The sequence below is a fragment of the Parasteatoda tepidariorum genome, chromosome 5 (assembly GCF_043381705.1).
Source record: "Parasteatoda tepidariorum isolate YZ-2023 chromosome 5, CAS_Ptep_4.0, whole genome shotgun sequence".
In the NCBI taxonomy this organism is placed as follows: domain Eukaryota; kingdom Metazoa; phylum Arthropoda; class Arachnida; order Araneae; family Theridiidae; genus Parasteatoda; species Parasteatoda tepidariorum.
This window is the reverse complement of record NC_092208.1, coordinates 10,249,250-10,275,975: the sequence shown is the minus strand read 5'-3', so window position 1 is coordinate 10,275,975 and position 26,726 is coordinate 10,249,250. Positions and strand designations below refer to the sequence as shown.

At 32.0% G+C, this 26,726-nt stretch overlaps 1 protein-coding gene across 2 annotated transcripts in view; it reads right to left on the bottom strand.

The window, feature by feature from the left end:
• Positions 1 to 2,782: 2,782 nt before the first annotated feature.
• The window catches only part of LOC107440678 (astacin-like metalloprotease toxin 5), a 30,919-nt gene continuing 6,975 nt past the window's right edge, over positions 2,783 to 26,726 (bottom strand). The window contains exons 3-6 of one of the 2 annotated variants that reach the window (XM_016053660.3): positions 26,351 to 26,426; positions 15,897 to 16,011; positions 10,288 to 10,463; positions 2,783 to 3,084 (exon numbers count right to left, since the gene is read on the bottom strand). In XM_016053660.3, coding sequence (XP_015909146.1) covers positions 2,858 to 3,084; positions 10,288 to 10,463; positions 15,897 to 16,011; positions 26,351 to 26,426 — 594 coding nt within the window. In that variant the 3' untranslated portion in view covers positions 2,783 to 2,857. The remainder of the gene's footprint in view (positions 3,085 to 10,287; positions 10,464 to 15,896; positions 16,012 to 26,350; positions 26,427 to 26,726) is intronic. The other variant, XM_016053661.3, reaches the window with a different exon arrangement.

The window sequence follows — 26,726 nt, the reverse complement described above, 5'->3', positions numbered from 1 at the left end:
ATAATTTCACCAACCATTCATTGATAACTTGTTACTGAACTCCCATTTGTTATGAACCTGTTGATCAAAATCAAAACTATTGTGTAACCCATAAGATAAAAGTCAAAAGAAAATTCGATTTTAATGGAATATAAAACACACCATATGCCGGGCAGATGGAGGCTTGATAAAAACGAATTAAAGGAAAAAATGAGTTGATATAATCATAATTAAAAACAAAAAGTCAGGTATGTTAGTTTATACAGTCACGATTTGGCTGCGCTGTACCTAAAACTAGGCTTAAATCAATAACTAGATTAAAACCAATATAGTTACGTAAGCTAAGGTATAGCAAAAGTCACTAGTTAAAAAAATAGGACGACAAAAGTAAAGTCTGAACTAAATCGAGTTCTAAAATCTGATGTCTTTAAGATAGGGAGTTAAGTTTGGATTAGAACTTTTTCATTATCAGATACAAACAGATACTGATACGATAAATTATCAATGACTTTCTGTACCTGGGGAAAAAAATTTAAAAATAATTTCTAATTTTTGTGTGTGTGTGCTCGTTTTTTTTTTTTTAATATTTTTTATTTTTGATCACTGTATTTGACCGAGTTGAAATATATCCAAAATAACTAAGTTTCATTTTTATTTACGCACTTCATTAGAAAATAGCCGTACACAATAAACAAACGAAGAAAGAAAAATGTGAGAGAAAATAATGCTGAACATAAATCCTTCCTTAAAGAAACACTTTACAAATAAAATTGTGTAAATTCTGCAAAAAAAAAAAAAAAAAAAACTGTAATTGAATTGTGGTGCATGATAGACGGAAAGGCGAATAAATCTTTTGCTTTGAGAGAAATGTCTAAGTCATTGTGTGAGTGGAATTAAAAGTGATTAATAAAGAAGCGTTAATTATTTACATTTTCAAAAATTAAACTGTAGAAAAGCGCAAGTCGAATTAACATTACAGAGCATAGCATTACAAATTAACGTATAGATGAATTAAAGCCATAATGGTTCAGATGATAGAGTATTCGCTTTCCAATGAGGTGAACCTGGTTCGAATCCAAGCGATGGCTGGTGGATCCGAATTCTGCATCCGGGTTGCGCCTACCAAAGTGCTGACGTTAAGTATCCTCAGTGGTAGACGGAACATGGGTTAGAATCCCCCTGCCGTTAGGCTAACAGTGTGAGGTTTTCGTGGTTATCCTCTTCATTAACCTCTAAAAGCTAAGGCAGTAAACAGCGGATTTGAAGAGGGGAAAAACATCATCAAGGCAAGAAAGACCTTTTTTGTGTAATCTATTAAACTACTTATTTTTGAGATTAATTAAAAAGGTTCATGCAAGAGTCAAGTTGATCAAGAATGCCCTCTTATTGGAAGAAAAAATATTTGCTTATTGTGTAGAACGTGGTGATATCCCACCAACTAAGGTTAATAACTCGGCGTAAGAAACAGATAAAGGTTTTCAAATAACTACAAAATAAGGGGGAAAAAAAGGTCTAAAAAATTAAAAAGGAAATCCGATCCTGACAGACCAACACCTCCTAGAAGAAAGAAGGCCTCAGCAAGGATCAATTTAGTGTTCGACTTAACGAACATAAACTGCGCAGTGGATTAAAAATAAGAAAGATGTTACTACGTTCGGGCTACTAAGCTGCGCTGTGGTGGTAAATAAGAAAGATGTCATTACGTTTGCACTACTAAAGGATCAAATTTCTTCCTTATGGTAACCCGTGCTGAGGCCCTCTCTTTTCTAGGAGGTATTGGATATAGTTTCCATAAAGTAAGAACTCTCCTAGCCATTCGTCTGGACCCGTGGTGGTGACTATGGTTACGGGGTATAACTATTTCAATTAAGGGTGTTTTGACTCGTAAGAAAGAGACTCTTTTTTCTCCTGTCTATTGCGTTACCCCTAGAGAGAAGAGAAGCTACCCTCTCTGAAATGTGCAGTTCTTATTTTCATAGCAGCAGGCGGCCTCAGACTTTGCGGCGTGGGGAGTTCTTACCGTAGACAAACTATAGACTCTTTTTTTTTCTATTTACTATTAACAGTAGTGGGTGCCAAGGTAACGATTGCACTCTCGCTCCGGAACAATTGTTAGTGTTATTTCAGATTGCTTTGCTTATTTTTAGCAAATTAAATTAATACTTATTTATAACAGCGAATAATTTTAATATAAATATTACTTAACTAATGTAATGTAATTTAATATAAATATTACTTACTAAATATTCCCTTGTCAGAGTCGCTAACTACTACGTGCATTATTTGTAATGCCCGAACTGCCTTCGGGCAGGAGAAAAACTAACGTTGCTATTTTGTGAAGACCGAGCTCAGTTCATTTCTAATTTAGGATATTTAATTCCCTATTTCCCAAATAGATGGCACTAGTGGTCCTAGTTTTTCACCGATTACGACTTTAGTCGAGGGATGGAAATGTGAGTGGGGGTTTGGGATATACTATACAGTAAAAGATTTGTAAGATTTATGTATTGAAAATCATATTGTTGTGTTTTTATATTATATTATACTAGTAATATTATATTCAGTTTTTAAATTTTGTTTAATTTGCTCTAATTGAAGATGTGTGCGTAATCCATTACTTCTTCATGTGTATGTAAAAATTATAAATACAGTAGTAATGAATTTCGAATTTAATTTTTGTAATAAAAAACCATTTTCCAACTTTTATAATAATATAAAGAACAAAATTAAACAGTCAAATTTTTTTCCATTTTTCTGAAATATACGTTAAGGGGTTAATGCATCGTTGAAAAAATATCAAGGCTTAAATGAAAGATATATTTTATTTTGCATTCAAAATAAAAATGAATTCTAGGTTTGCAATATAAAACATAGAATTTTAACACTGATATAAAGTTTTGATTCGAAGAATATCGTCTTTACTTAAACCGGGCTTGTCGTATACGTCTTCTAATTTCCTTCCATCTTTTGCAGTCATCGTTTTCAGACCATCATAATGACTTTTACTGAAAACCGTCTCGCCATACAACATGATCGAGTCAAAGTCAAAAGGGGATAGCAGACGATTCTGTTTCGGTCGTAACTTGACAAACTGGCTTTCCATTCCTAGAAAAATTCCATAATAAAATGTGGAGAAGTTACGTTAACACATTAAAATTACCATTATGTATGGTAATGAAAGAAAATCTACAACCACGGAATGGAAGTTTTCGATAAATCTACATTATAAGAACATAGATCTAATAGCGATTCATATGAACAATATGTGATCACTAGTTTAAGAGAGGTGCTAGCTACCTGCACAATGAACAAAAACTTTCCTATTGACAACAATATGAACAGCAAAACAGTTCTTGATTTTTTTTAATGGACAAAATATATATAGTGAAACCTCCTGCTATGGACACTCCTGCAAAAAGGACGCCTCTCAATACGGACATATTTTTAATTCCCCGGGAATCCTCCATGAATAAACCATTGTGTTCATTCTCCGTGATGCGGACAGTCATTTTTGCCCTGAAACGCTATTTTCTCTCTCTTCAGAGCGGACACTACTTTTTCTAAATTTGTGTCCGCTGTCCGTTTAATTACATAACCAAGAAGACAAAGAAACTCGTGGGAGAGAATCCCAATACTTCGCAATGATAGCTCATTGCCTTAAACAACGTGCCTTTGCGGCTCTGTCCAAAACATTTACTATGAAATTTAAGGGGAAAAAATGCCTCGCTCCACCATCTTTAAAACATATAAATTTTTTGTCTTATCCATAACTAAAAACATTAAGCTATTTCAGTTCTAAAGAAGAATCCATCATTCTCCTGTCCCCTTTCTTTATCTTTTCGATTTTATCTTTGGTAAGAAAGAAAGAAAAATGATTCTACTCAATGTAAAATATTTCGGACATTCGCATCTTTGGGTCTTTTTATTGGGACGGACACAGTTGTGACCCTACATGCTCAGTCTTGAGACCCCAAAAGTTTAATTGACACATTAATTGTTATCAATCCCTCTTCCCTACTGAAATTTCCTCTCTACTCCTAATCAGTTTGATCCCTGCACACATCCCAGCTGGGTTAAAATAATAGAATATAAATATTCGAGGTGTTCATATAAATCAAACGTTTATTCAAACTCTTGACAAATGATCGATTGCGAATACAATTCCGTAGGGCCTAGTGTCTTACAGGTAAGCGTTGTCTTGTTTCTTTTTCTATGCATTACTGGAGATTTACTTTCAGGGAGGGGTGATCAAGTTATGGGGGGAATAAAAGTATTGATTATAACCGACTGGGAGTAGTAACGTAGGAATATAAGTGTCCATTCGGTATTATATGACTAACTAGAATATCTGCGTAATTATGAAAAACATTTTCCTTTCTTCGTAACTACATCTGTTGAAGGAGTATTTGAGATAAAGCTTTTAAAACATCTTTATTCTTGAGAAAGTCTCTTCTTGTTCAACAATGTCTCGTAAAGTTCTAACTTTGTAGGGAAAAAATTTAACTATTAGAGTATTCCAAAGATCATAAGTGTCCGAAAATTGGCAAAACACTTTAAAATTGGAACGTCTCAGGCAGCAGACATCATGAAAAATAGGAAAAAACTTATGAAACTTTGGTGCGAAAAAGGAAATAAGAACCGAATTAGGATATCCTCAGAAAAAGGGCCTGGATATAAAATTGACAGATGTGTTTTTGAATGGTTTTAGAAGCAAAAAATAACAAGTATCAGGACCAATGTAACAGGAAAAGGCTCGAGAGGCAGTTGTGAAATTAGGGATAATGGTGTTAAAAACAGAATACCATTTTCCTTTGCTAGAAAACGAACCGATAGATGGCGCCACGAGATTTAGAACTCTCTAAGAACAACAATTTTTTATTTAGTTTGATTATGTCAAAGATGCCACAGTGACTACTGTCGTTGGAGAGATCATGTTGTTTTTGTAGTGTTTAGTGCTGTTAATATATACATGTTAACCAATCCACCAGGAGTATTTTTATTGAGTTTGTGGTCACTGATTTGATTTATTTAGGTACGTACCGACCCGGGTAGAAGAACAAGGTAAGAAACCTTTTATTTATACCTGTTCTATTGAAGTAGACAAAGAAATAAGTTATCTTTTTTAACATGGCATCCCAGCCAGCACTATCGATTCGTATTTTAATAAATTAAGAACTATTATTATAAATTTGATTTATAGTGTTATAAAAATAAAAGGACACTGGAACTGAAAATACTGTGAATAATAATAGCTTTAAAATGGCCACAAACATTGAGCTCCTTAAAAAGAAACGCACTACGTTAAGAACATCAGTTACTAAGCTAATTTCAAAGATAGAATCAGAAATTCAAAAAAAAGGAAATAACTGATGAAGAAACCGAAATTGATCTAATTATTGAACAATTAAATGATAAATTCGAGTCTCTCAAAACAGTTGATTCTGAATTAGAAAATCTGTTTAAACCAGAGGATTTCGATAAAGAATTAGAAACAGCAGAAGATTGGTTGGTTGGTTGGCGCAAGAGCCAGAAATGGCTATACTGCGCCAGGCACTAGGTTAAAATTTGGTCACAAGGTTAAACTACGGTGTTATTTTTTAAAGCAGAGAATAAAGTCCTATGACTTTGATAAATTTNGAAACAGCAGAAGAATACCGTGAAAAGATAGTAACGTGGAGATTTAAAGCTAATAAATATTTGCGTAATTTGAATCAAAAGAAAAATATTCGGGAACCTCTCAATTTTCCCCAACATGTAGCTCTTACTACTAATCGGGAAGTGGAAGTAGAAACGAAACCAGAAATGCTGAATATTAAATTATCGAAGATAGTAATCCCGAAGTTTTCGGGAAATATAAGTGATTGGCTCGCTTTCTGGAACTCTTTCGAAACATCGATACATAAGAACAAATCGTTAGATGATGTCAGTAAATTTAACTATTTAAAAGCTCATCTATGTGGAACAGCTTTAGAAACGATAGGAGGTTTTGCTATTTTTTCAGAAAATTATGTTAAAGGTATTGATTTGCTAGAACAGGGCTTCGGAAGAAAAGAAACATGAGTCAATTATTAGAAATTACCCCTTTAAAGCGTTCTGGAGATGTAAAAATTTTTCGGCAATTATTTGATAAAATACAAATCCATATAAGAAGTTTAGAATCGATAAAATTTGATAAAATACAAGTCCTATAGTTCCGTAGTTTGAAATCCTATCTATGGCACACCAGCTGTTCGATTCTATAGGGTTCACTTGTCTTATAACGTTGATCCCGAAACTTCTTCTACAAGAATGCTGGAAGATTGGAATTTCTTGGGATTCAAAATTGCCCGACGAAATAATTAAGAGATTCGAAAAAATGGAAAGAAGAATGAAAAGAATTGAGCAACTTCAAAATTCCTCGTAGACTTTCAAACTTAAATCTTTCTAAATCAAGCTTAACACTTCATATCTTTTGTGACGTTTCCATGGTGGCATATGCGACTTGCATCTTTTTGAGGGCGGAAAGGAATGGAAAAGTTACTTGCCAACTTATTCAAGCAAGATCTAGAGTTGCCCCTTTGAAAAAAATGTCCATACCAAGATTAGAATTACTTGCATGTAACATTGGAGCTAGATTGACACATAAAAAAGGATTTAAGATTGGAAGATATTGAAACATTTTTTTGGAGCGACTCCATGGATACTCTTTGTTGGATAAGGAAAGAAGGCCCTTGGACGATTTTCGTATCCAATCGAGTTGACGAAATTAGAAGACTTTCAAAAGCTAGTGACTGGAAGTTTGTTCCGGGAACCCAAAATCCAGCGGATTTGCCTTCAAGAGGTTGCACAGTTAAAATCCTATTGAAGAGACAATGGCACGAAGGAACATCTTGGCTTAAAGAATCAAGAGAAAACTGGCCTAATTTTGATCTAGTTCCTGATGAAAAAATAGTGTATGCCAAGAAGAAGAAAATCATTGTATCATCTTTAAATATGAAAGATGACGAATTTTACAACAACATATCATCCTACAAGAAAATAATCAGAATTACAGGCTGGATATATAGATTTTTTGAAAATTCCAGAGCAAGCAGTAAGAAAACAGGAAAATTATCTGTAGAAGAGCTTATTAAAGCTGAACTCAAAATCTTGAAAAGGGTTCAAGAAGACTCATTCCAAGGCGAAAAATTGAAGAGTCTGAAACTCCTGTCGATATTAACAGACGCTAATGGACTTGTGAGAATTAAAACAAAAATCATTATGCGAGAAGACAATGAAAACTTTTAAGTTCCAATTATTTTACCATCTGATCATCATGTTGTTAAGAGCCTTATTTTACACAAACACCAAGAACTTGGACATCCTGGAGTACAATCTTTAATGGTAGCTCTGAGAGAAGATTATTGGATATTAAAAGCTAGAAGAACTGTAAAAAAGGTACTGAAAACCTGCATAACTTGTCAACGATTTAATGTGAAAAGACCTGAAATACCAGAAGGAATACTCCCGGAGGACAGAGTAAAAAACGCTTCTATTTTTGAAGTTATAGGAGTGGATGTTGCTGGACCGTTGCTTACGAAGGACAACAAGAAAGTGTGAATCGCAATTTTCACCTGTGCGATTTATAGGACAGTACAATTAGAACTATTGACATCACTTTCAACAGATAAATTCATATTTGCCTTAAGAAGATTTATCGCACGCAGAGGACGTCCGTCAATTATCTACTCCGACAATGGGACTAATTTTATTGGAACTAACAACTCTCTGAAGAATATCAAACTAGAAAGACTAAAGACAACTTTTTCTCCAATTTTATGGAGATTCCTACCTCCAACTACTCCATGGTGGGGAGGATTTTTTGAGAGGTTAATAGGACTTTTGAAAAGAATTTTGAGGAAGGTCATACATCCTTAAATTACCACGAAATTGAAACTGTTTTGTGTGATTGTGAAAGCCAACTCAATTCAAGACCCTTAACATATGTTAACGATGATTCCGATGATTTATGTCCTTTAACACCTGATTTATTCCTGAAAGACACTCGTACTAGTAGTACTACGGACTTGGATAGATTAAAGCTAACTGACAAGACGGAATTAAATCAAAGACTTGCGTATAGATGAAGACCGATGACAGATTTACGAGCAAGATTCCGTAGTGAATATCTGAGTAAAGATGGACTGATCAGATCAGCTGCCAGTGACTTCCAAAGATGAGCCAGAAAGAACATCATCGGACATTCCTGATTCAGTTCCTGCTACTACCAGAGTTGGCGTATTGTTCGCCCACCATCCAGATTTGGACAATGAAGTATTGAGATTCGGTTCAACATGCCCCGAAACTCAAAAAGGGGAGTGTTAAAAACAGAATACCATTTTCCTTTGCTATAAAACGAACCAATAGATGGCGCCACGAGATTTAGAACTCTCTAAGAACAACAATTTTCTAGTTAGTTTGATTACGTTACTGTCGTTGGAGAGATCATGTTGTTTTTGTAGTGTTTAGTGCTGTTAATATATACATGTTAACCAATTCACCAGGAGTATTTTTATTGAGTTTGTGGTCACTGATTTGATTTATTTAGGTACGTACCGACCCAGGTAGAAGAACAAGGTAAGAAACCTTTTATTGATACCTGTTCTATTGAAGTAGATAAAGAAATAAGTTATCTTTTTTAACAAATGGATTTTAAACCTTCTAACGGAAGCTTAGAAAAGTTCAGAAAGAGGTGTATGATTAAATCAATAAGAGGAGAGTCTGCTTCTTTGGATACTGACATGGTTAAAGAATGGTTAGATAAGCTACCTTCCTTATTGAAGGAATATGCACCCGAAGACATATTAAATGATGATTAGACTGGTATTTTTTCGGGAAAAAACTTTGTCTTTAAAAGGTGAAAAGCGTGAAGGAGGTAAAATGTCAACAACAAAAAATTGACGATTTTACTTTGCGCAAGTATGCCAGGAGAACAAGAGTTTCCGTTAATTATGGGAAAATCAAATAAGCCCAGGTGTTTTAAAAGAATGAATTTATTTAGGCATGGAATACAATGGAAAGCTAATCGGCGGGCATGGATGACCCAGGATTTAATGACTGAGTGGTTGCTTGAACTCAATAGACAAATGGGCCGCAAAAACAGGAAAGTTCTTTTTCTTGATTACGCAGCGTTTCACTCTAACAATAATCTGAAGAAAGTAAAAACTGCATTCTTTCTTCCAAATGTAACGTCTGTTTGCCAAACACTTGATCATGGTGTTATTAAAAACTTCGAAGTGTTTAACAGGAAACTAATTTTTACTAGTTTAAATGGGCCAAATAAAGAAAACGTAAAAATTGATGTTTTACAAGCTTCTTTGTGGATAATAGCAGCGTGGAAAAAAAGTAAGGCAGTAAGTCGTTACGGCAGGCTTCAAAAAAGATACATCGGAATGCAATATCCATACAGATTTCGTGGATGACGCAAATTCTGGTGTTTCCTTTTCTGAATTAACAAATTTAATTCGCTTGACTGGAGAAAGTATTGTCAACGGTAATGATTCTGTAAATATTGACGAAAATATTGAACGTACAAAAGAATTGATTTAAATATGGACGAAATTGTTGAAATGGTTGCAAATAATGATGCCGAGAGTGAAAAAATGAAGACACTGATACTCAATTACTTTCTGAATACTAACCAAAAGTGAAAACTTTAAGTGATGCTCAAACTTATATTGAGGAACTGAGACATTTTTATCAATCGAAAAATGATGAAGTTGGTGTAAAGATACTAATTGATTTAAAAATCTACCATGAAGAAATGGTGAGTCGCAGCCGCTTAAAACAAATTTCTATCAAATCTTTCTTTTCAACTGGATAATAGTATAACAAAGGCATATATCAGATTTCTTGATCTTCTCTTTTAGTATCATAAATATTATAACTTTGTTGTGTTTAAATCAATGTCAATGTAAATAGTTGTTAAAGATTATTTAATTATTTCTAAATCATTGCAATTATTCTAAAAACAATTTATGGCTTGAGCATTCTTTATTAATGTACCCTTCCTCTAAACGGACATATCGCTGGTTCAAAACTAAAACGACACATCTGCAAACGTATTATGCTTGCAGATGTGTCGTTATAGTTTTGAACCAGCGATATGTTTGCTTAGGCCGAATGCTGATTAATTGAAACTATACAAATCAAATGTTAATACTAAAATAGGTAAAGAAAGGTATAATTTTTAACATATCCTCAACTTTAGTTAAAGTACTGAAAATAAAATATATTAATAACTGAGTAGAAGTAAAATTTGAATTTGGCATTAACTATTAGTAATCTTACCTTGTCGAATATTTTCACGATGAATATTCAAAAAATCATCTCTATCAGATCTGGAATGTTCATGAAAAAACCCGACTGTGTGTCCCAACTCGTGAACTATTGTGCCGAACTTGAAACAACCTGCCCCTAAAGAGAGTGGCTGTTCGTTCAGTGTCTTACCCACATGAGAGTAGCACCTAAATGAAGAGGAAAATATTGATGTAAAGTATTAACCATAGCAAATTTAATCTCTTCTTTATCTGTGGGTCAAAGACTGACTTAAAAGTTACCAAATTAAAAAGCAGAGAACGTGTGAGGGATGTAAATTTTAAGCCCGAGGATTTGGTCTGAGGAAAATTAAAATATACTATATTGAGCTAGGTGAATTTTTCTAGAATACCTAATTGTGAGGTATTAATTAAAGTTTCTCTTGACATATCTGTGTAAGTTTATACTAAAGATTTACCGATTAGCTCTAATAAACTTATGAATTCCTTATTATGTAAAGAAAAATTAATGAGTAAGTGGATAAAACTAGAAAGTATATACGATATATGGGTTCTTTTTAAATTAAAGACACAAGCTTAGATGATCAGATTGCTCTGCACCCTTTAAGGCCTCACATACCTTTTAATGCTTCAAAAAAATCGCATAAAGAAGCATAAAAAAATTCACATTAGATCAAAAGTTATCGAAAAAATAAGTCAGGAAGAAATTGAAGTTTCGCAATGTTTACATTGGAAGCAGGCGTGTCAAACAACACGTGCTCTCGGGGAAAGAATATATGGGTGTTTTGAATTTACGTCATAACGTATAATTCAGTTTAATTGCTATTAAACAAGCCTCAGATATATTTTTCAGTCTAAAACAAAAAATTACTACTTCCACTAAACCTTTTATATACTTTAACTTTGGATTTCTGTTCGATTTTGATTGCATGGTTTGATCTCTGGCGATAAATTTTTGTTTTGCTTTATATTTCTTACATAATATTTCTAAAATTCATTGCTTTTTTTCTGCAAAAATGAGTACGAATTGTCGTACTAAACGTTTATCTGGAACAAGACCTAAGAAACGTAAGTTTACTGGAAATTACCATACTCATGGAAAAGCAAAGCAGATGAAAAATGATGCAGAGAATGCATCAAGTAGAAAGATAGATATTGAAGCAAATACTTCTTTTCTAGAGGAAAACAATTCTTTTGATGGATATATTATTATAGATAAGAATATATTATTTTCAAATATTCAAAATTGTTTGAAGTGCAAGATGTGTGATGGAGAAATAACACTTACTGAAAGAAGTGTTAGAGGCTTATCCTGTATTATTTCTATTGACTGTTCTAAGTGCAATACCCTTTCTAAATTTCGAAATTCTAAAATGCTTGGAGAGCATAAAAATAGTGCAGAAATTAACAAGCGATTTGTTTATGCCATGAGATGCACAGGGCAGGGGCATGCAGCAATGGAAACATTTTGTGGAATTATGGATCTCCCTCCCCCAATTGCTCAAAAGTCTTACAAAAGCATTATTACTTCTTTACTGTCGAGCACTAATGAAGTCGCTGAAACGTCCATGCAAAAAGCTGCTTCAAAAGAGGTTAGTGAAACAGAATCTACAGATATAATTATTAGTGGTGATGGCACTTGGAAAACTCGAGGCCATACCTCTCGCATTGGAGTGTGTGTTGTGATTGGGGATAAAACTGGTAAAGTGCTTGATACTGAAGTTTTGTCATCTTTTTGCAAAGGCTGCGATTCTTGGAAACGACGCAAAGGGACGGCTGAGTATAAGGATTGGGAAACACGAGACAAAAGTGAGTCCCTGTGCCTGAAAAACCACAGTGGTTCTGCTGGAAAGATGGAAACAGATCAATATTTTTCAGCGGTCAATGAGTAAATACTCTGTAAGATATTTATCTTACATTGGTGATGGAGATGCTAAAACATTTACAGCAGTATCTAATTCTCAACCTTACGGTAGTGATATTTCATTGACAAAGCTAGAGTGTGTGGGCCATATACAGAAAAGGATGGGGACACGCTTAAGGAAATTGACGCAAGTAAGTTCGAAACTCAGCGATGGAAAGTCACTTGGAGGAAAAGGAAGGTTGACAGATAAGGTTATCGATAAGATGTCAGCATTTTATGGAAATGCAATTCGCGAAAACAAGTCAAGCCTTAAAGATATGCGTGAAGCTGTGTGGGCTGTTTATTTTCATCTTCGTTCGACTAATGAGGAGCCTTTGCACAGTTTCTGTCCTGTTGGACTCAATTCTTGGTTAAGTATCAAGTGAATGAAGCTAAAGGCTCAGAATCAACTTATAATCATAAGAACATCCTGCCCATGGCAGTAATAGATGCCATAAAATCAATTTTCAATGATCTCTCGAAACCGACATTACTTATGAGGTGTTTAGGGGGTAAAACCAAGAATAATAATGAATCTTTTAATTCTGTTTTATGGAAATTGTGTCCTAAAACTTTTAGTAGTGGTCGGAGAATCGTAGAAATAGCTACAAATGAAGCTATTATCTTATTCAATGATGGCAATACAGGTCGATTACAAGTAATGCAGTCCTTAGGTTTGGACGTGGGAAAATATGCCCTTAATTTTGCTGTAAATATGGACAAGCAAAGGATTCGGACTGCCGAAAGACAATTTTCTCTTCGAACTAAAGAAAGTCGACAAGCTCGAAAGATGTTGCTTTCAGCTGAACAACAATCTTTCCTTGCAAAGGAAGGCACTTCATCTAGTGCCGGTGAGTTTTGAGTTGACACTTGTGATAATGAGTTTGCGTAAAATATTTATAGTTTTGTATATTTGTTATATTTTAATCTTTTGTTGAACATCTCAGCTTCATTAATGTTATTTTTGTGTTTAGTAGTTATATGTTGAAAAATTTTAACAAAACAGTATGAATTTATTATGCTCAAGCAAACACTAATTCTATAAACATAAAGTTAAAAGTTTTACTAATATGAAAACTATCAATTTTTCTTTAAGTAATTAAAGTTATATATTTTTTAATAATAATGTTATTTCTATATGTAAAACAGTTTGTTATTTCAAAAACACATAATGTTAAGATTTACTATGAAAATTTCATGTAATTCCAAAATCCTATTAGCTGAGATATTCTTCGCAATACATATCATGTGAAATTTATGAATTTTAATTATTAATTATTGGTTGTTACTATTCCAAGTATTATGTAATGAATTAATATTTTTCAGTAATATAAAAAAGTAATATAAAAAAGTATTGAAAACAATTAGGTGATAGTTTTCAATAATTTTTTAGCAAATTTTTATATTAATTTTAGCCACAATATATTTTCTTTAATAAAATATGTCCTGTTTTGTGTTTAAACTCATTTATCTCAAAATGCTATTTTTACACCTTGCGCGCACAATATCTCAAAAACTATTGATTAGAATTGCACAAAATTTTTACAGCAGGTCCCAAATACCTGTTTCTTTAAATTAACGAAGCCATTTGAAGGTGGGATTAATGTATTGACATTTAAAAATATGAAATAGCAATTTTTTTTTTAAATTTTTTAATAAATTTTAAAAAAAATTTTGCATAGAGAAAAAAGTAAAATTATTTGTTCATTCTTCGTCATTTTAGTTTTACCATATATTTCTATACTCACAAAAAAAATCAAGCAAATATTATGAAAACTTTTTCCAGAAACTTGCGCACAAATAAAAACAGAAAAATTTTATTGAATTAAAATTTCAATTAATTAAGAAATTTCTTAATTTTTTGCATTGTTTTCAAAATGTAGACTATGTATAGTGTCATGTTTCAAAATTTGGTATTTTTAGAATAATTATTATAAAATTGGCAGATGACTGAAAATTGCTCGTTTTCTCTCATTTTTTACCTATTAAAAGGTATGTGAGGCCAACGAATTATTGGGCAAACGAATTATATTTTACTTATCCTGATGTTAATTTCCAATAATTCACTATTATGACACCTACTCCATCATAATTGCGAAAATTACCCACAATCTTAAGTTTTAATCCTCATTCATATTCTTACGTTTATGTAGGGTTTAATGACAAAAGGAACACAAAAGTACATGCTGCGCCAAACACATGAGTTTTAAGAACAAATCAAAAATGAAATGTATACTTATAACCTCCTCCTCCTACAGTGCCATCTATCATCAGTTTGCTGAACTCAGTAGTTGAGACTAAGATTTCATTCGTTTAAGACTCTTATGCCACCACTTTCCCTTTCTTATTTGTAAATTTTGTGCTGAGGGTATTTATTTTTAAATAAAATAACTTCTTTACCCTAGCTTGGACCCTTTATTCAGCTATACTACAATTTTTTTTTTCTTTTTGAAATACATGGAAATTGATAAATGACTTAACATACGCTCTCAAAAGTGAATAATATTGAAAATAGAATAAAACAGTTGTCTATAGTATAAAATATTAATTGCGCGTAGAAAAGCACCTAACAAATTCTTCAAATATAAAATAGAACTATGTACTAAAAAAGGTAATACGATGTCGGTTAAGAGACGAACAATTGATTGAAATCTGATGAAGAGTAAATTTGCAGCATCTATTTTTACAAATGATTGACGAAACATAAAATTGGATGAGTATCACTGCGAACATTTTCAAACCAGTGCAAAATGCTCATGCTTTCGAAACACTTGACTTCAAATGAAAAATCATGCCCATCGATCGTCTGGTCATGCCATCACTATTAATCGGTCATTAAAACCCATACGTTCCCAAGTCAAAATTTTTGATGGTATTTTATTGATGAACCAACATAATCTTGATAATAACCATCATCTCAATGTAGGAATTCTGACTGATTTATGATGGTCCAACATAAGAATAGCAACTTGTTTTGATGGTTTACTAATATTAAATCATTAAGAATATCCCCCATTGTATCTTAAAAATCAAATGTTGGAAAGATCATGAACCACCACCATCCCAATATAGGAATTCGAACTGATTTATGATGGTCCAACATAAAAAAAACCAAAATAGTTTTGATGGTATATTGCTGAGAACCAACAAGAATTCCCATTAAACCATTATGGAAATGTATAGTTGGAACCATCATGAACGCTCAAGGATCATCATGAATTGTTGGTTCATGAGAGTCAAACTTCTCTTGATGGTTAACCACCATAGTATTTAAAGTACCATTTTCCATCATGGAATGTTGGAAGTTTGTTGGCATAGCAAAAACCATGAACACGCAGTGGAAAACGTTGGATGAGGGTGACCATCAAATGATGTTGGACCATCATGACTCACACTGAAACGAACATAAACCATCAAAAATTTTGACTTGGGTTATAAAACTGTCGTAAAAAAAACTAGTTTTTTTAAGTATTACATAAAAAATTTTTGCTTTTTTCCCATGATTCAAGGCAAATTGCATGGAAGGCTGTTGAGCTTTCGGCGAAGAATTCGAAAAAGATAAACTAACGATCAACTAAAAAATTACGAAATAACTAAATCTAGATATGGAACGTAATATAGAAAAAAATCTAAACTAACTGCCTAGCACTGTTATATTTTGACAGAATTTCACTAAATTAAGCAGGGCTCTCCAAAAATCGTAAATAAAAATTCTTTACCCCTTTCCAGGAAAAATCTTCACGTATTGTACTTCATCAGTTCTTGGTACAAATCTGATGCAAGTTTTGTCTGCATAATGTTGCATAGCTTCTTTGATTTGAGGCTCTTGTTTTCCTGCAAGCAATACTGCATATTAGTATCAGATTGAAGTAGTATTTTCTTACCTCGTGTGTATTATATTGATATGATAAAATTGCTAGCATTAAATTGCATTATTCAAAGTTTAATTTTATTATTTGTTTCAATCTACTGGAGGTAGTTGGTATAATTTAACTCAATAACTAACTAATATGCGTAATTCAATTGATCAACTGTGAATGATTTGTTTGTTGAAGTTTTACCTTTAAATAATTAAGTTCATGTTTTTCATTTATACCGTTTACATCTTTGATAATGTTACTTCAGCTCTATGCTTTCTTTCTTTCTTTAAGGATCTAAATTTCATTTCATTCATCTTTTTCCTCTTTAATAGAAGAATACGTCAAGCATGAGAATATTCCCTGCTTCGTACACAAAAATGTCAACTTTTAACGTGTTGCTTGTTGTCTTCAGGACACATACACGAGTTTTTATATTTTTAAATAGCATCACTGATATCCAAGCCACTTGGCATCACTGATATCCAAGTCAAAATTCTTGATGGAAATTCTTCGGTCTGATTTATGTTGCACCATCATAAATCAGACCGAATTCCTACATTGGGATGATGATTGTTCATGATTGTTCCAACATTTGATTTCTAAAAAACAATGATGGAAACTTTTGATGGTTTAGCATGAACAAACATCAAAACAAGTTGCTATTCTTATGTTAGCCCATCGTAAATCAGTCCGAATTCTTATACTGAGATGATATTGGTTCATGATCATTCCAACATTTGATTTCTAAAAAAACAATGATGGAAACTTTTGATGGTTTAACATGAACAAACATCAAAACAAATTGCTACACTTTAAACAATCTGGGTAAATGTTTAGCCAATACTTGGTGCAAAATTTCTAATTGCACCATAAATTGGTAAATATGATCGATAAATACATTCATGGAGCAATTGCACCAAACTTTCGTACTATGAGATGACTAATGGACGATTTTGCTGTCGAAGCTTGTTATCATCTAACGTAAGTCGTCTTTGAAATTTTCTATTTCTTTTGCAGATAAGTAAACTTTTTTTATTTATTTGCATTAATTACTTTTCATTTTTTTCATATCATCTTTAAAAATGTAGTTGTCTGTTCTGAAAGAGTTAGTTTCAAATTTCTTCTCAAAAACTATATTCGTTGTATGTATTAATTAACTATTTTAAAATCTGTATTAGCTCTTTATCAGAAAATAAGGAGACAAATCCATTTTATGCGCACAGAAAGTGCAATACCAGTGACAAATAAACGGTGAATTCGGCAATATTTTAGCATCATAGCATGCCGCCAAATTTACTGACGGTGAAAATTTTCTAAATCCGCGTTTTAATTGAATTCTCTTGCGCAACAAAAAATTAGTGTTTTCTTTTAAGATTAAAATTTTTTATTAATATTTGTGCTTCTGTTTTGATTTCCATGTGGCATCATTCTATACCGTTTATTTTTGTTCGTCATGTCACATAATTACATGAATTTTTATCTTTGCATTCTTAAAAGACTTTGTAGTAAAATTTTCAAAAGCAAATTAAACTCCATTTTACCTCAATTTAATACTGAAGAGAAAGGTAGGTTGTCATGGAAACTGGGTTACAATTTAAGTTGGCCGGTGGTATCTTAAAATAGTAGTAAAGAATATTTGAGACTCTTACTTATAGGAACTCTCTGCTTTCTAGTAAATCTAAATTGTGAGATTTTTTTTAATCATTTTTACTGCGTTAATCGAAATAGTACAATTTTTTGTACTTTTTATTTCATATAAAGCAAAACATCATTCAGATAATAATTGTCTTAATTTTTATTTTTGTTTTGTTTTGTAAGATGTTTACCATTTATGGCATACTAGTTAAGTTTAAATAGCAGTTGCCAACACATTTAAAGTTTTGAAAAATTATTTAACATTTTATATTGGAATAATTTTATCTTAAAATTATGCTCGGCAAACGGCTTCAGGTACTTGGTTAAATGTCCTCTACATTTTCCCCCTCACACATTAATGGTTATTTGAAAACTTCGATGAAATTTAAAAAAAAAAACATTAAACTTTAATTTAGTCTAAAAATAGTAATATTCATTTTCATATTGCCTCATAAGAGTAATGAATAACTGTCCTTGCATCAGAAAGGTTCTGGGTTCGAATCCCGGGCAAGGCATGGATGTTTTTCTCTCTCTGTGTGTTCTATGTCCTTTCTCCTTTGTGTGCGTGAATGGGACCCGCCCTATAAACGGGTTTGTGGTTGTGTGAATGGTGTGGCAGAAGTCGAATTCTTGGCCATAGATGGCGCCACTGAAAAACAAGAACAATCGCACCCCCTCTGCCAGAACAGGCAAACGACAAAAAAAAAACAGTAATAGTCTTGTATTAGTTTTTTTGTTCTGATTATTTTCAAATTTATTAAAAAATGTATTATTTTGTGAAATGCACTGTTAAAAAAATATTTCGTTAGCATAAAAAATTATTGATAAAATACCAAGCTTATTTTAAGATATATACGGATACCTTTCTAAAACAAATTTATTTGTGATTTTTATGAAACTAGACAGTTTCTCCCAACCATTGGCAAGCGAATATTTTCTCTTGAGTTAGCATTTACTTGTAAAATTTTGGATGAAAAACCAACGCTCAACTTCAGTAAATCCTTGAGAATGCATTATTCGAAATTCGTTAGAATGATTTTCTCAGAATTTCTATAAATAGACTACATATTTTTAATGTAGCATATTTTGACTCTCAGAAATGATAAATTTATTTATGATTTTTATGAAACTAGACAGTTTCTCCTTACCATTGGCAAACGAATATTTTCCCTTGAGTTAGCATTTACTTGCAAAATTTTGGATGAAAAACCAACGCTCAACTTCAGCAAATCTTTGAGAATGCATTATTCCAAATTCGTTAGAATGATTTTCTCAGAATTTCTATAAATAGACTACGTATTTTTAATGTAGCATATTTTGACTCTCAGAAATTATATTTTATAGCCGAAAGGCAGTAGTATACAAATATAAAGTCTTATATCTTTCAAATTGCAAGGTATCCCCTTCCCCCCCCCAAATAAAAGAAACTGCTGATTTTATTTTTTTTAGACTGTGTTTGGGCAAAATTTGTTTCTTTCGTGGCTAATTTTTTGTTTACATTATTTCTTCATAGTTTGATTCTAATAAAATTGGGATTGATATTCAATTGTATTACAAACAATTTAGAACATGGAAAATTTTAAAATATTTTAGTACGTTTGCTAATAATTTTTAGACTACAATTTAATATTTTCTTATTTAGACAATGAAGATACTTCTGCAGTAGGAACTGTCTTCAAAAATTGAAGACTTGAACTCAGGTGAAGGCATTTATGATCTAGTTGAGAGAACGTATAGTCTCTCACCCAATTCATATGTTATAAAAAATTTGATAAGGAATTCGAAGAGTATGTTGGATCTTGCTAATTTAAGTGAGATTTCTAATAAAGACAAGTTTAACATTGAAAGGATAGAACGTCCTTCATCCCACAGTTCTACTATTTCAGCATTTCTTTCCGAAAATACCCCCAAGGAAAATATAAGTGTTGAAGTCGTTTTGAATTTAAAAAATAAATGCTGGCCAAAAAAGAATTCTTACTATTGAAGATTTTTTCCAAACCTTCAAAAGTAGCCTTAGAACAAATGATGGATTTAAATTGGGAACATTCTAAAGAGTTAATTGGCCATCTGGCAAACTATGTTCACCAATTCAACAAATGCCCCAGTAAATTACAAAGACAACAGATTTGTCTTTCTCTCGTTAAGTTGTTTCCTCATTTAAAAAATGATATAGGATAAAGAATTGGTTCCTTGGAACTTAAACTGATGAACAAACTGAAACGATTGCGACAAGCGGACAACTCAATAGAAGTGTCAGTGATGAACAAAGCAACACAGGGACAGAAAATTCCAAAAAGAGTAAAAAGACAAGCATCAAGTACATTAAATTGGGAGCCAGACCATTTTTCTGGCGAAGATGAAAATACTCAATTCCAAATTGAAATATTAAAAGAAGAATTTTCTAAAAAATATGGGTGGCAAGACTAAAAAAAAAAAAACTTAATGGCCTTAACTTATTCTTTTCGCCGGGAGCACATAAACAATAAAATCTCAGTAAATGATATATTGTTGAAATATCCAATCTTTTTTCATGTTAATGAACAGTTAGATGAATTTCTCAGATTGACTTCAATAGATATTAACAAAGATTTCCCGCTTAATGCTATTAACAAAAGAATGCAGTAATTCAAGCTGTTCAGACTGAAGAAGCTTAACTGATGATCAAAAAACTTTTCTGAATAAAATAGACTTTCATTTGAACAACATAGAGATTGTACCCAAAAGATGCGAAGCTGAAATTTCATATGGAATTATGATTCTACCTTTTTTTGTTTAAGGAGTCTATGAATCTCTTTTTTTGAATTAGTAAGTTTTAAATTTTATTTTGATTTAATAACCTAAAATTAATGTAAATATACTTATTTTTTGCTTATTAATTTTTTCCCATTGCAAAATTGTGCCTAAAATAAGAGATAAATAATTTTTTTAGTCAGCAGCTGTTACCATTTTTTGAAGAAATATTCAATACTGACGTTAATATGTCATTGTAATTGTAGAAAATAATATTGGTATATATAAACAGAAATGTCAGTCTATGAAGCCTATTAAACCAATCTTTTTTTTTTCTCTTAACTATCACATTTTTTAGCACAAAAGATGCCAGAAGCATTGCTTATTTAACGTTACCTGGCGGGCACCTGCGAATTTAAGTCGCGGAGGCGAGCATATTACTCATGTCACCTGTTCATAGGATAGGCAGCATTCGCAAAGCAAAGGACAAATGCATGGAAAGAACATCCCTGCCGAAGCAAAATGCAAGCCAGCAAGCATTGGCTACTTAATCGTGCAACTCTGACCAACAGTGAAAAAATAAACTTCAATTTCAATAATAGTTTTTATGTTAAATATAATTAATTTCTCTTCTAACCAAATAAACAAGTTTATTATCAAGCAAAATTTTTGTATAATTTTGTAAGTACCTATTTACCCTAAATTATAAAATCCCTGGTGTTTTACAACACTCGTTACATGTCTGATTTAATTTTGGTACAGATTTAATTATTTTTTTGATTATTCTCCTGATGATGATACTTCCAATTTCAGTTCTATTCTTCCTGTCATTTACGGTGATATTGATTTTGAGGGTTATTTTGATATTGTGATTGAAGGACGTGCTGCTACCAGAGTTAAAACTTTTCTCTTGGCCGTGACATGTCATTTCATTAGACTCTGAATATTACGTATGCCAAAGCTGTTACTAACAGTATGAAATTCATCCAACATGTTCTGTTAGGTATTTCAGAGGAAAATTTGCCTCCCAAAGTGATTAGATTGATTAAAATATTGTAAATAATTTATTTTCATGTTGAATTAAATATTACTTACTAAGGTAACTACTGTGATTGTGATAAAAAAGGAAATTTAATTTTATCATTAATTCAATTTTTGAAAAAAGTCAAAATTGTATTTTTTTTTAGTATGTTTAAATGTTATAACTGCAGTTTAAACTTTAAAGGTACTACTACATATTTAATCCATATAAAGAATGCTCATAGTCATGTGCAAAAGTTTTGATTTATATGTGGATTTAATGAATGTCCGGTTCTTTGTAAAAATTTTCAAGAATTAAAAAAAACACGTGTTTAAGCATGAAGAACTGTGTACTGGACCTACTAAGTTTACTTGCGTAACTTGTGGATTTAATTCATTCCATAAAAGGAAATCAATATCTCATTCTGTAATCGAATGCCCTGTCAATAATTGTAATCGATCTTACTCAAATTTTTCATCATTTACATCTCATATAAGCCGTCAAACAGTTTCTCATAATATGTCTGAAATTGACGTCAGAAATTTTGATGAATCCTTCAACGCTCAGTCAAGTGACTTACAACAAAGTTTTAATGTTTATTTTAAAATTACAAGAACATTTTATGTTGCCACTTTCAATAGTAAACGAGATAGTTCTCGGAATAAAAGATGTACAAGAATGTCAGTTTGACCTTATAAAATCTGATATATCACGTATCTTAAAGGGAAAATAACATAAATGAATCAGTACTTTAAACAGATTTTTACATTAAATGAAATAGATATTGCTCTTGATTCCATGAAATCCACCCATCTTCGTAAAAAATTAATGATGAGATATGGATTTATATTTCCAGTTGAATAGGAATTAAGTGACACCCGGTGGCTGAGCGGTAGTGCTTCGCGCTGTCGTGCTACAGGTCCCTGGTTCGATCCTCGGGCCGGGCAAGGTTGACTCAACCTTTCATCCCTTCAGTGGGTCGATAAATTAGTACCAAGCATGCTTGGGAACTAAACACTGGGGGTTCCGCGNGTAAAAAGAAAAATTAATATTAAGGGACCCAAACGTAAGTCTAAATTATTGGAACCCTATTTTCCACAATTATGGCTACTTTGGTGGTCAAAAATCTATATCCGTTAACAAAAAAAAGGTTCATTAATTAGAAGAAAGTGCGTTTTTTTTTTGTTGTCTGATTTCGTGACTTAATAGTTAACACTAATTCATTAACATATTAAGTTCCGATTCAAAGCCCTATTAATTTAAAGGGAAAATAACATAAATGAATCAGTACTTTAAACAGATTTTTACATTAATGAAATAGATATTGCTCTTGATTCCATGAAATCCACCCATCTTCGTAAAAAATTAATGAGATATGGATTTATATTTCCAGTTGAATAGGAATTAAGTGGCTGAGCGGTAGCGCCTCGCGCTGTCGTGCCACAGGTCCCTGGTTCGATCCTCGGGCCGGGCAAGGTTGACTCAGCCTTTCATCCCTTCAGTGGGTCGATAAATTAGTTCCAAGCATGCTTGGGAACTAAACACTGGGGTTTCCGCGTTCGGTTGACCACCTGATCGGAACATCTGCTCCTGCACCACAGAGCCCAAGGTCAAGAAAACTGAGATGGGCACAGTAGGCCTTGGCCCTCTATGGGCTGTCGCGCCACTGAGTTTAGTTTTAGTTTAGGAATTAAGTAGTGAAAAATCGTTTCAATATATTCCTATAATTAATAATTAAAAAGCATTTTGTAAGAACAGGGAGCCACTAAAATACATTTTTAATGCCTTATAAAGCTCAAAATTCTCTTTGTGATATTCAAGATGGCAGCATATTTAAAACAAAATGATTTCCTCGTAACTAATCCTAATCAAGCTAGACACAAGTTAACTGCATTTTATTACACTATTGCCGTTTATGTAGATTTTGTATGGCCCCATATAATACTATGGTAAGTAATTTTAAAAAAAGGATTTTACATCACGTGCAAAGTAAACTCATGAAAGCCAAATTAACCTCATAAATGTAGATAATAGTTACATGAATTTGTAAGGACTAAAATTTAACTCTCCTATGAATGATCTAAGATATTTTCATACTAGTACTATGCTTCCGCCTGATGCTATGCACGATCTACTTGAGGTTATTGTTCCATTAGAATTAGCTCTAATAATTTGTAGTTTAATTAAAAGTAAATTTATTAGTTTTCCTTTATTAAATAGAAGGATTCGATCATTGAAGTAATTGAATTAAAGCATTGATTAAATGTAAACTTTGCAAAAGGAATTCAAATGCTAGCTTCCAGTATGTGTTCCCTTCTTAGATTATGTTTACACAAATATTTAAAGAAACTAAGATTAAACCTAAAAACCATTTTTTTGCACACTACCCACGGCTTATTTTAGAATTCGGCCCTCTTGTACATTCATGGTCTAAGAGATTTGAAGCAAAGCATTTGTATTTTAAACGTGTTGCCCAGGCTTCTAAAAATACCAAACATTTACCTCTTACATTAGCACAAAGGCACCAACAGCTACAATACTTTTATAATAGTCAAGAAAGGGTCTTAGTAAAAAAAAATTATGTCACCAATGCAAAACCTATTGATGAAAATATTTATTCTGCCAAAATCACTAGCATTTTTAGAAGGCTTTAAACAGTTTTTCCAAACTTCAAAAGTACTAGTATCAGGAATAGCAAGGAATGTGTGTAGTTTTAAGTTTTGAAAATGAAGAACGTGTGTTTGGAAAAATTATTATTATTTTGTGCAAAGGCTCCAAAGTTTTATTTGTGTGTAATCTCTATAAATCTTGTTTTGTTTTTCACATAAGAGGTTATCAACTAAAAAAATGTAATGTAATTAAAATAATAGCGCCAGAAAATCTTTTAGATTATTCTTTAACAAACATCTTTTATTTGATCATTAATACATTTTTAAATCTGAATCATAAAATTCATATCTGAAGTCTTTAGTTTCAGGAATATAGTTAGAATCTGATACTGATTAGCTGAAAAAGCCTTTTGACTGTGTTTCTTTGATGTTGTTCCGGTCTATACCCTCAGATCAAAAAACATCTGTTTTTTCTTATTTACAGATTTCCAGTTTAATAAATTTTTGTTCAAGTTATGCATTTTACTTTATCTATATTTATCAAATCTATATTTAGTAAATAAAACATCTATATCTATATTTAAATAAAGACAATATTTAGATATCTATATTTAGATAAAAACAATATCTATATTTAGTAAATAAAATCCTTCCAACTGAGTGAACATTTGTCCAATCTAGGAAACCAAGCTCTTACAACTTAACCAAGATCTTAAAATTTTTTTCCCAACTAAGTGAATTTTTATTCTTTTTATTAATTAGTAAATTTTGTTTTTGAAAAAGTAATTTAGTTAAATTGTAAATTTTAATAAGGATCAGGGAGATTATCAATAAATTTTTACCTTATTAGAATATTGAAAATTATTTTCAGATAATCTCCAATTCCATAACTGTAAATATTTTGTATTTTTCTTATGAATGCTGTAATATGTATGAAAAGAATAATCTACATATTTAACTTTTGGGTTCTTTCAAAATACCCATCTTTGGTGCAACCTTCTCTCGTTGTTTGGAGCTAGTGAAAGCACCAATATATAGTAAAACTGGACACCAATTTATGTAGCCAGCAAATGAATGCCATATTTGGCGCAACATAGCTCGAAATTTTGTTCATGATGGTTCCAATATTTGATTTCTAAGAAACTTAGATGGCTGATGATTTAACATGAACAAACCATCAAAACAAGTTTCTATTCTTATGTTGGATCTTCATAAATCAGTCCGAATTCCTACATTGGGGTGATAGTTAATTATGTTGGTTACCATCAAAAATATAATCGTTCATGATGGAATTATTGATGGTTACCATCAAGATTATGTTAATCCATCAATAGAAAACCATCAAAATTTTTGACTTGGGTAGGATTGATTTAATAGAATGTAATGTTCGAAATCGTGCCTTATGTCATGAAGGTCCTTGATAGATCAGTATCTTTTTTTTTTGTAAATTTTGAGTATGTCCTGGAAACGTATCGAAAGCGTAGATTATTGTTGCAGACCGACCTTTAACCTTGACATAGGGGATTGTTAACATAGAAGACACAGAACCCTCTTCATACACCATTAGATTTTTAGTAACAGCAGATTTTTAGCAACAGCACAATAGAATCACATGTTTTCTTTATTTTTCTTTTTTTTAAAAATTTTCTTTGAAAATAAATTTAATATACATCTAAATTCCCAATTTTTGTGTTAGTTGGTTGGAGTTCATTGACACAAGAGTCAGAAATGGCTATACAGTCCCGGGCCAAAGCATTAGACGTCCTATAAGATTCAATGTAAAATCTTAATCATCAGGTGGTGACAATATACAAATTTGTTTTTGCGCGGCTGAAACCGGTTTGCTCTTGTTTACGTTCGTGTATCAGTTGCTTAACATTGCAATGCAATACGTTAAAAATAAATACAAATAGGAAGTATGTAAAAAATCTCCAGAATAAAAGCCCATTACATATAAAAATATTGCAAATTAAACTCTTGCAAAACATGTAATTATTCAAACACTACAGTGTATCTAATAATTTGGTCTAATTATCATAATATACTAATATAATACCTGATATAATAAATATTCTATATTTATATAATATATCGTCTAATTTAACCAATTGATACATGAACGTTAACAAGTGCAAACCGGTTTCAGTCGCATAAAAACAATGAAGCTTTATAGAATCTGATAGTCTGTCTTGTGGTCTTAATTTTTAATTTCTTTTCTCGGTCACGTAAACCGGTCTTGATGATAAATGTTTATTAATTCTTTGCACAGCACCAATTGTTTTGTGTCAGAAAAATGAAGAATTAAAAATCATTCTTACTCAAAGCGAAATCTATTATGTATGGAATCTTTCCATTCGGCCAAATCCTGTGTTTTTCAACAACTGCATTTTTATCCTGAAAGGAAACGTAGGTTCACTGTACAAGAAAATGCAACAAGAATAAGTTTTTTCATGATTCAGTGTGCCTAAAATGCTCAATTTATTTTTCAGATATGTTTGGAAACTATCATATTCAGCACATGGAATACCTTATGTCTGTTAAAATCCCTGATTCGCTAATCGAACAGTAGAAAGTCTATGTTAGTACCATGGATCGGCGACAGACAATTCAACGAACCTGGCCAAGCAACAGCATAGAAAGCTTTAAAAATCGCATAATTTTTTAATGCTACCATTTTTTTTTTTTTTTTGTAAT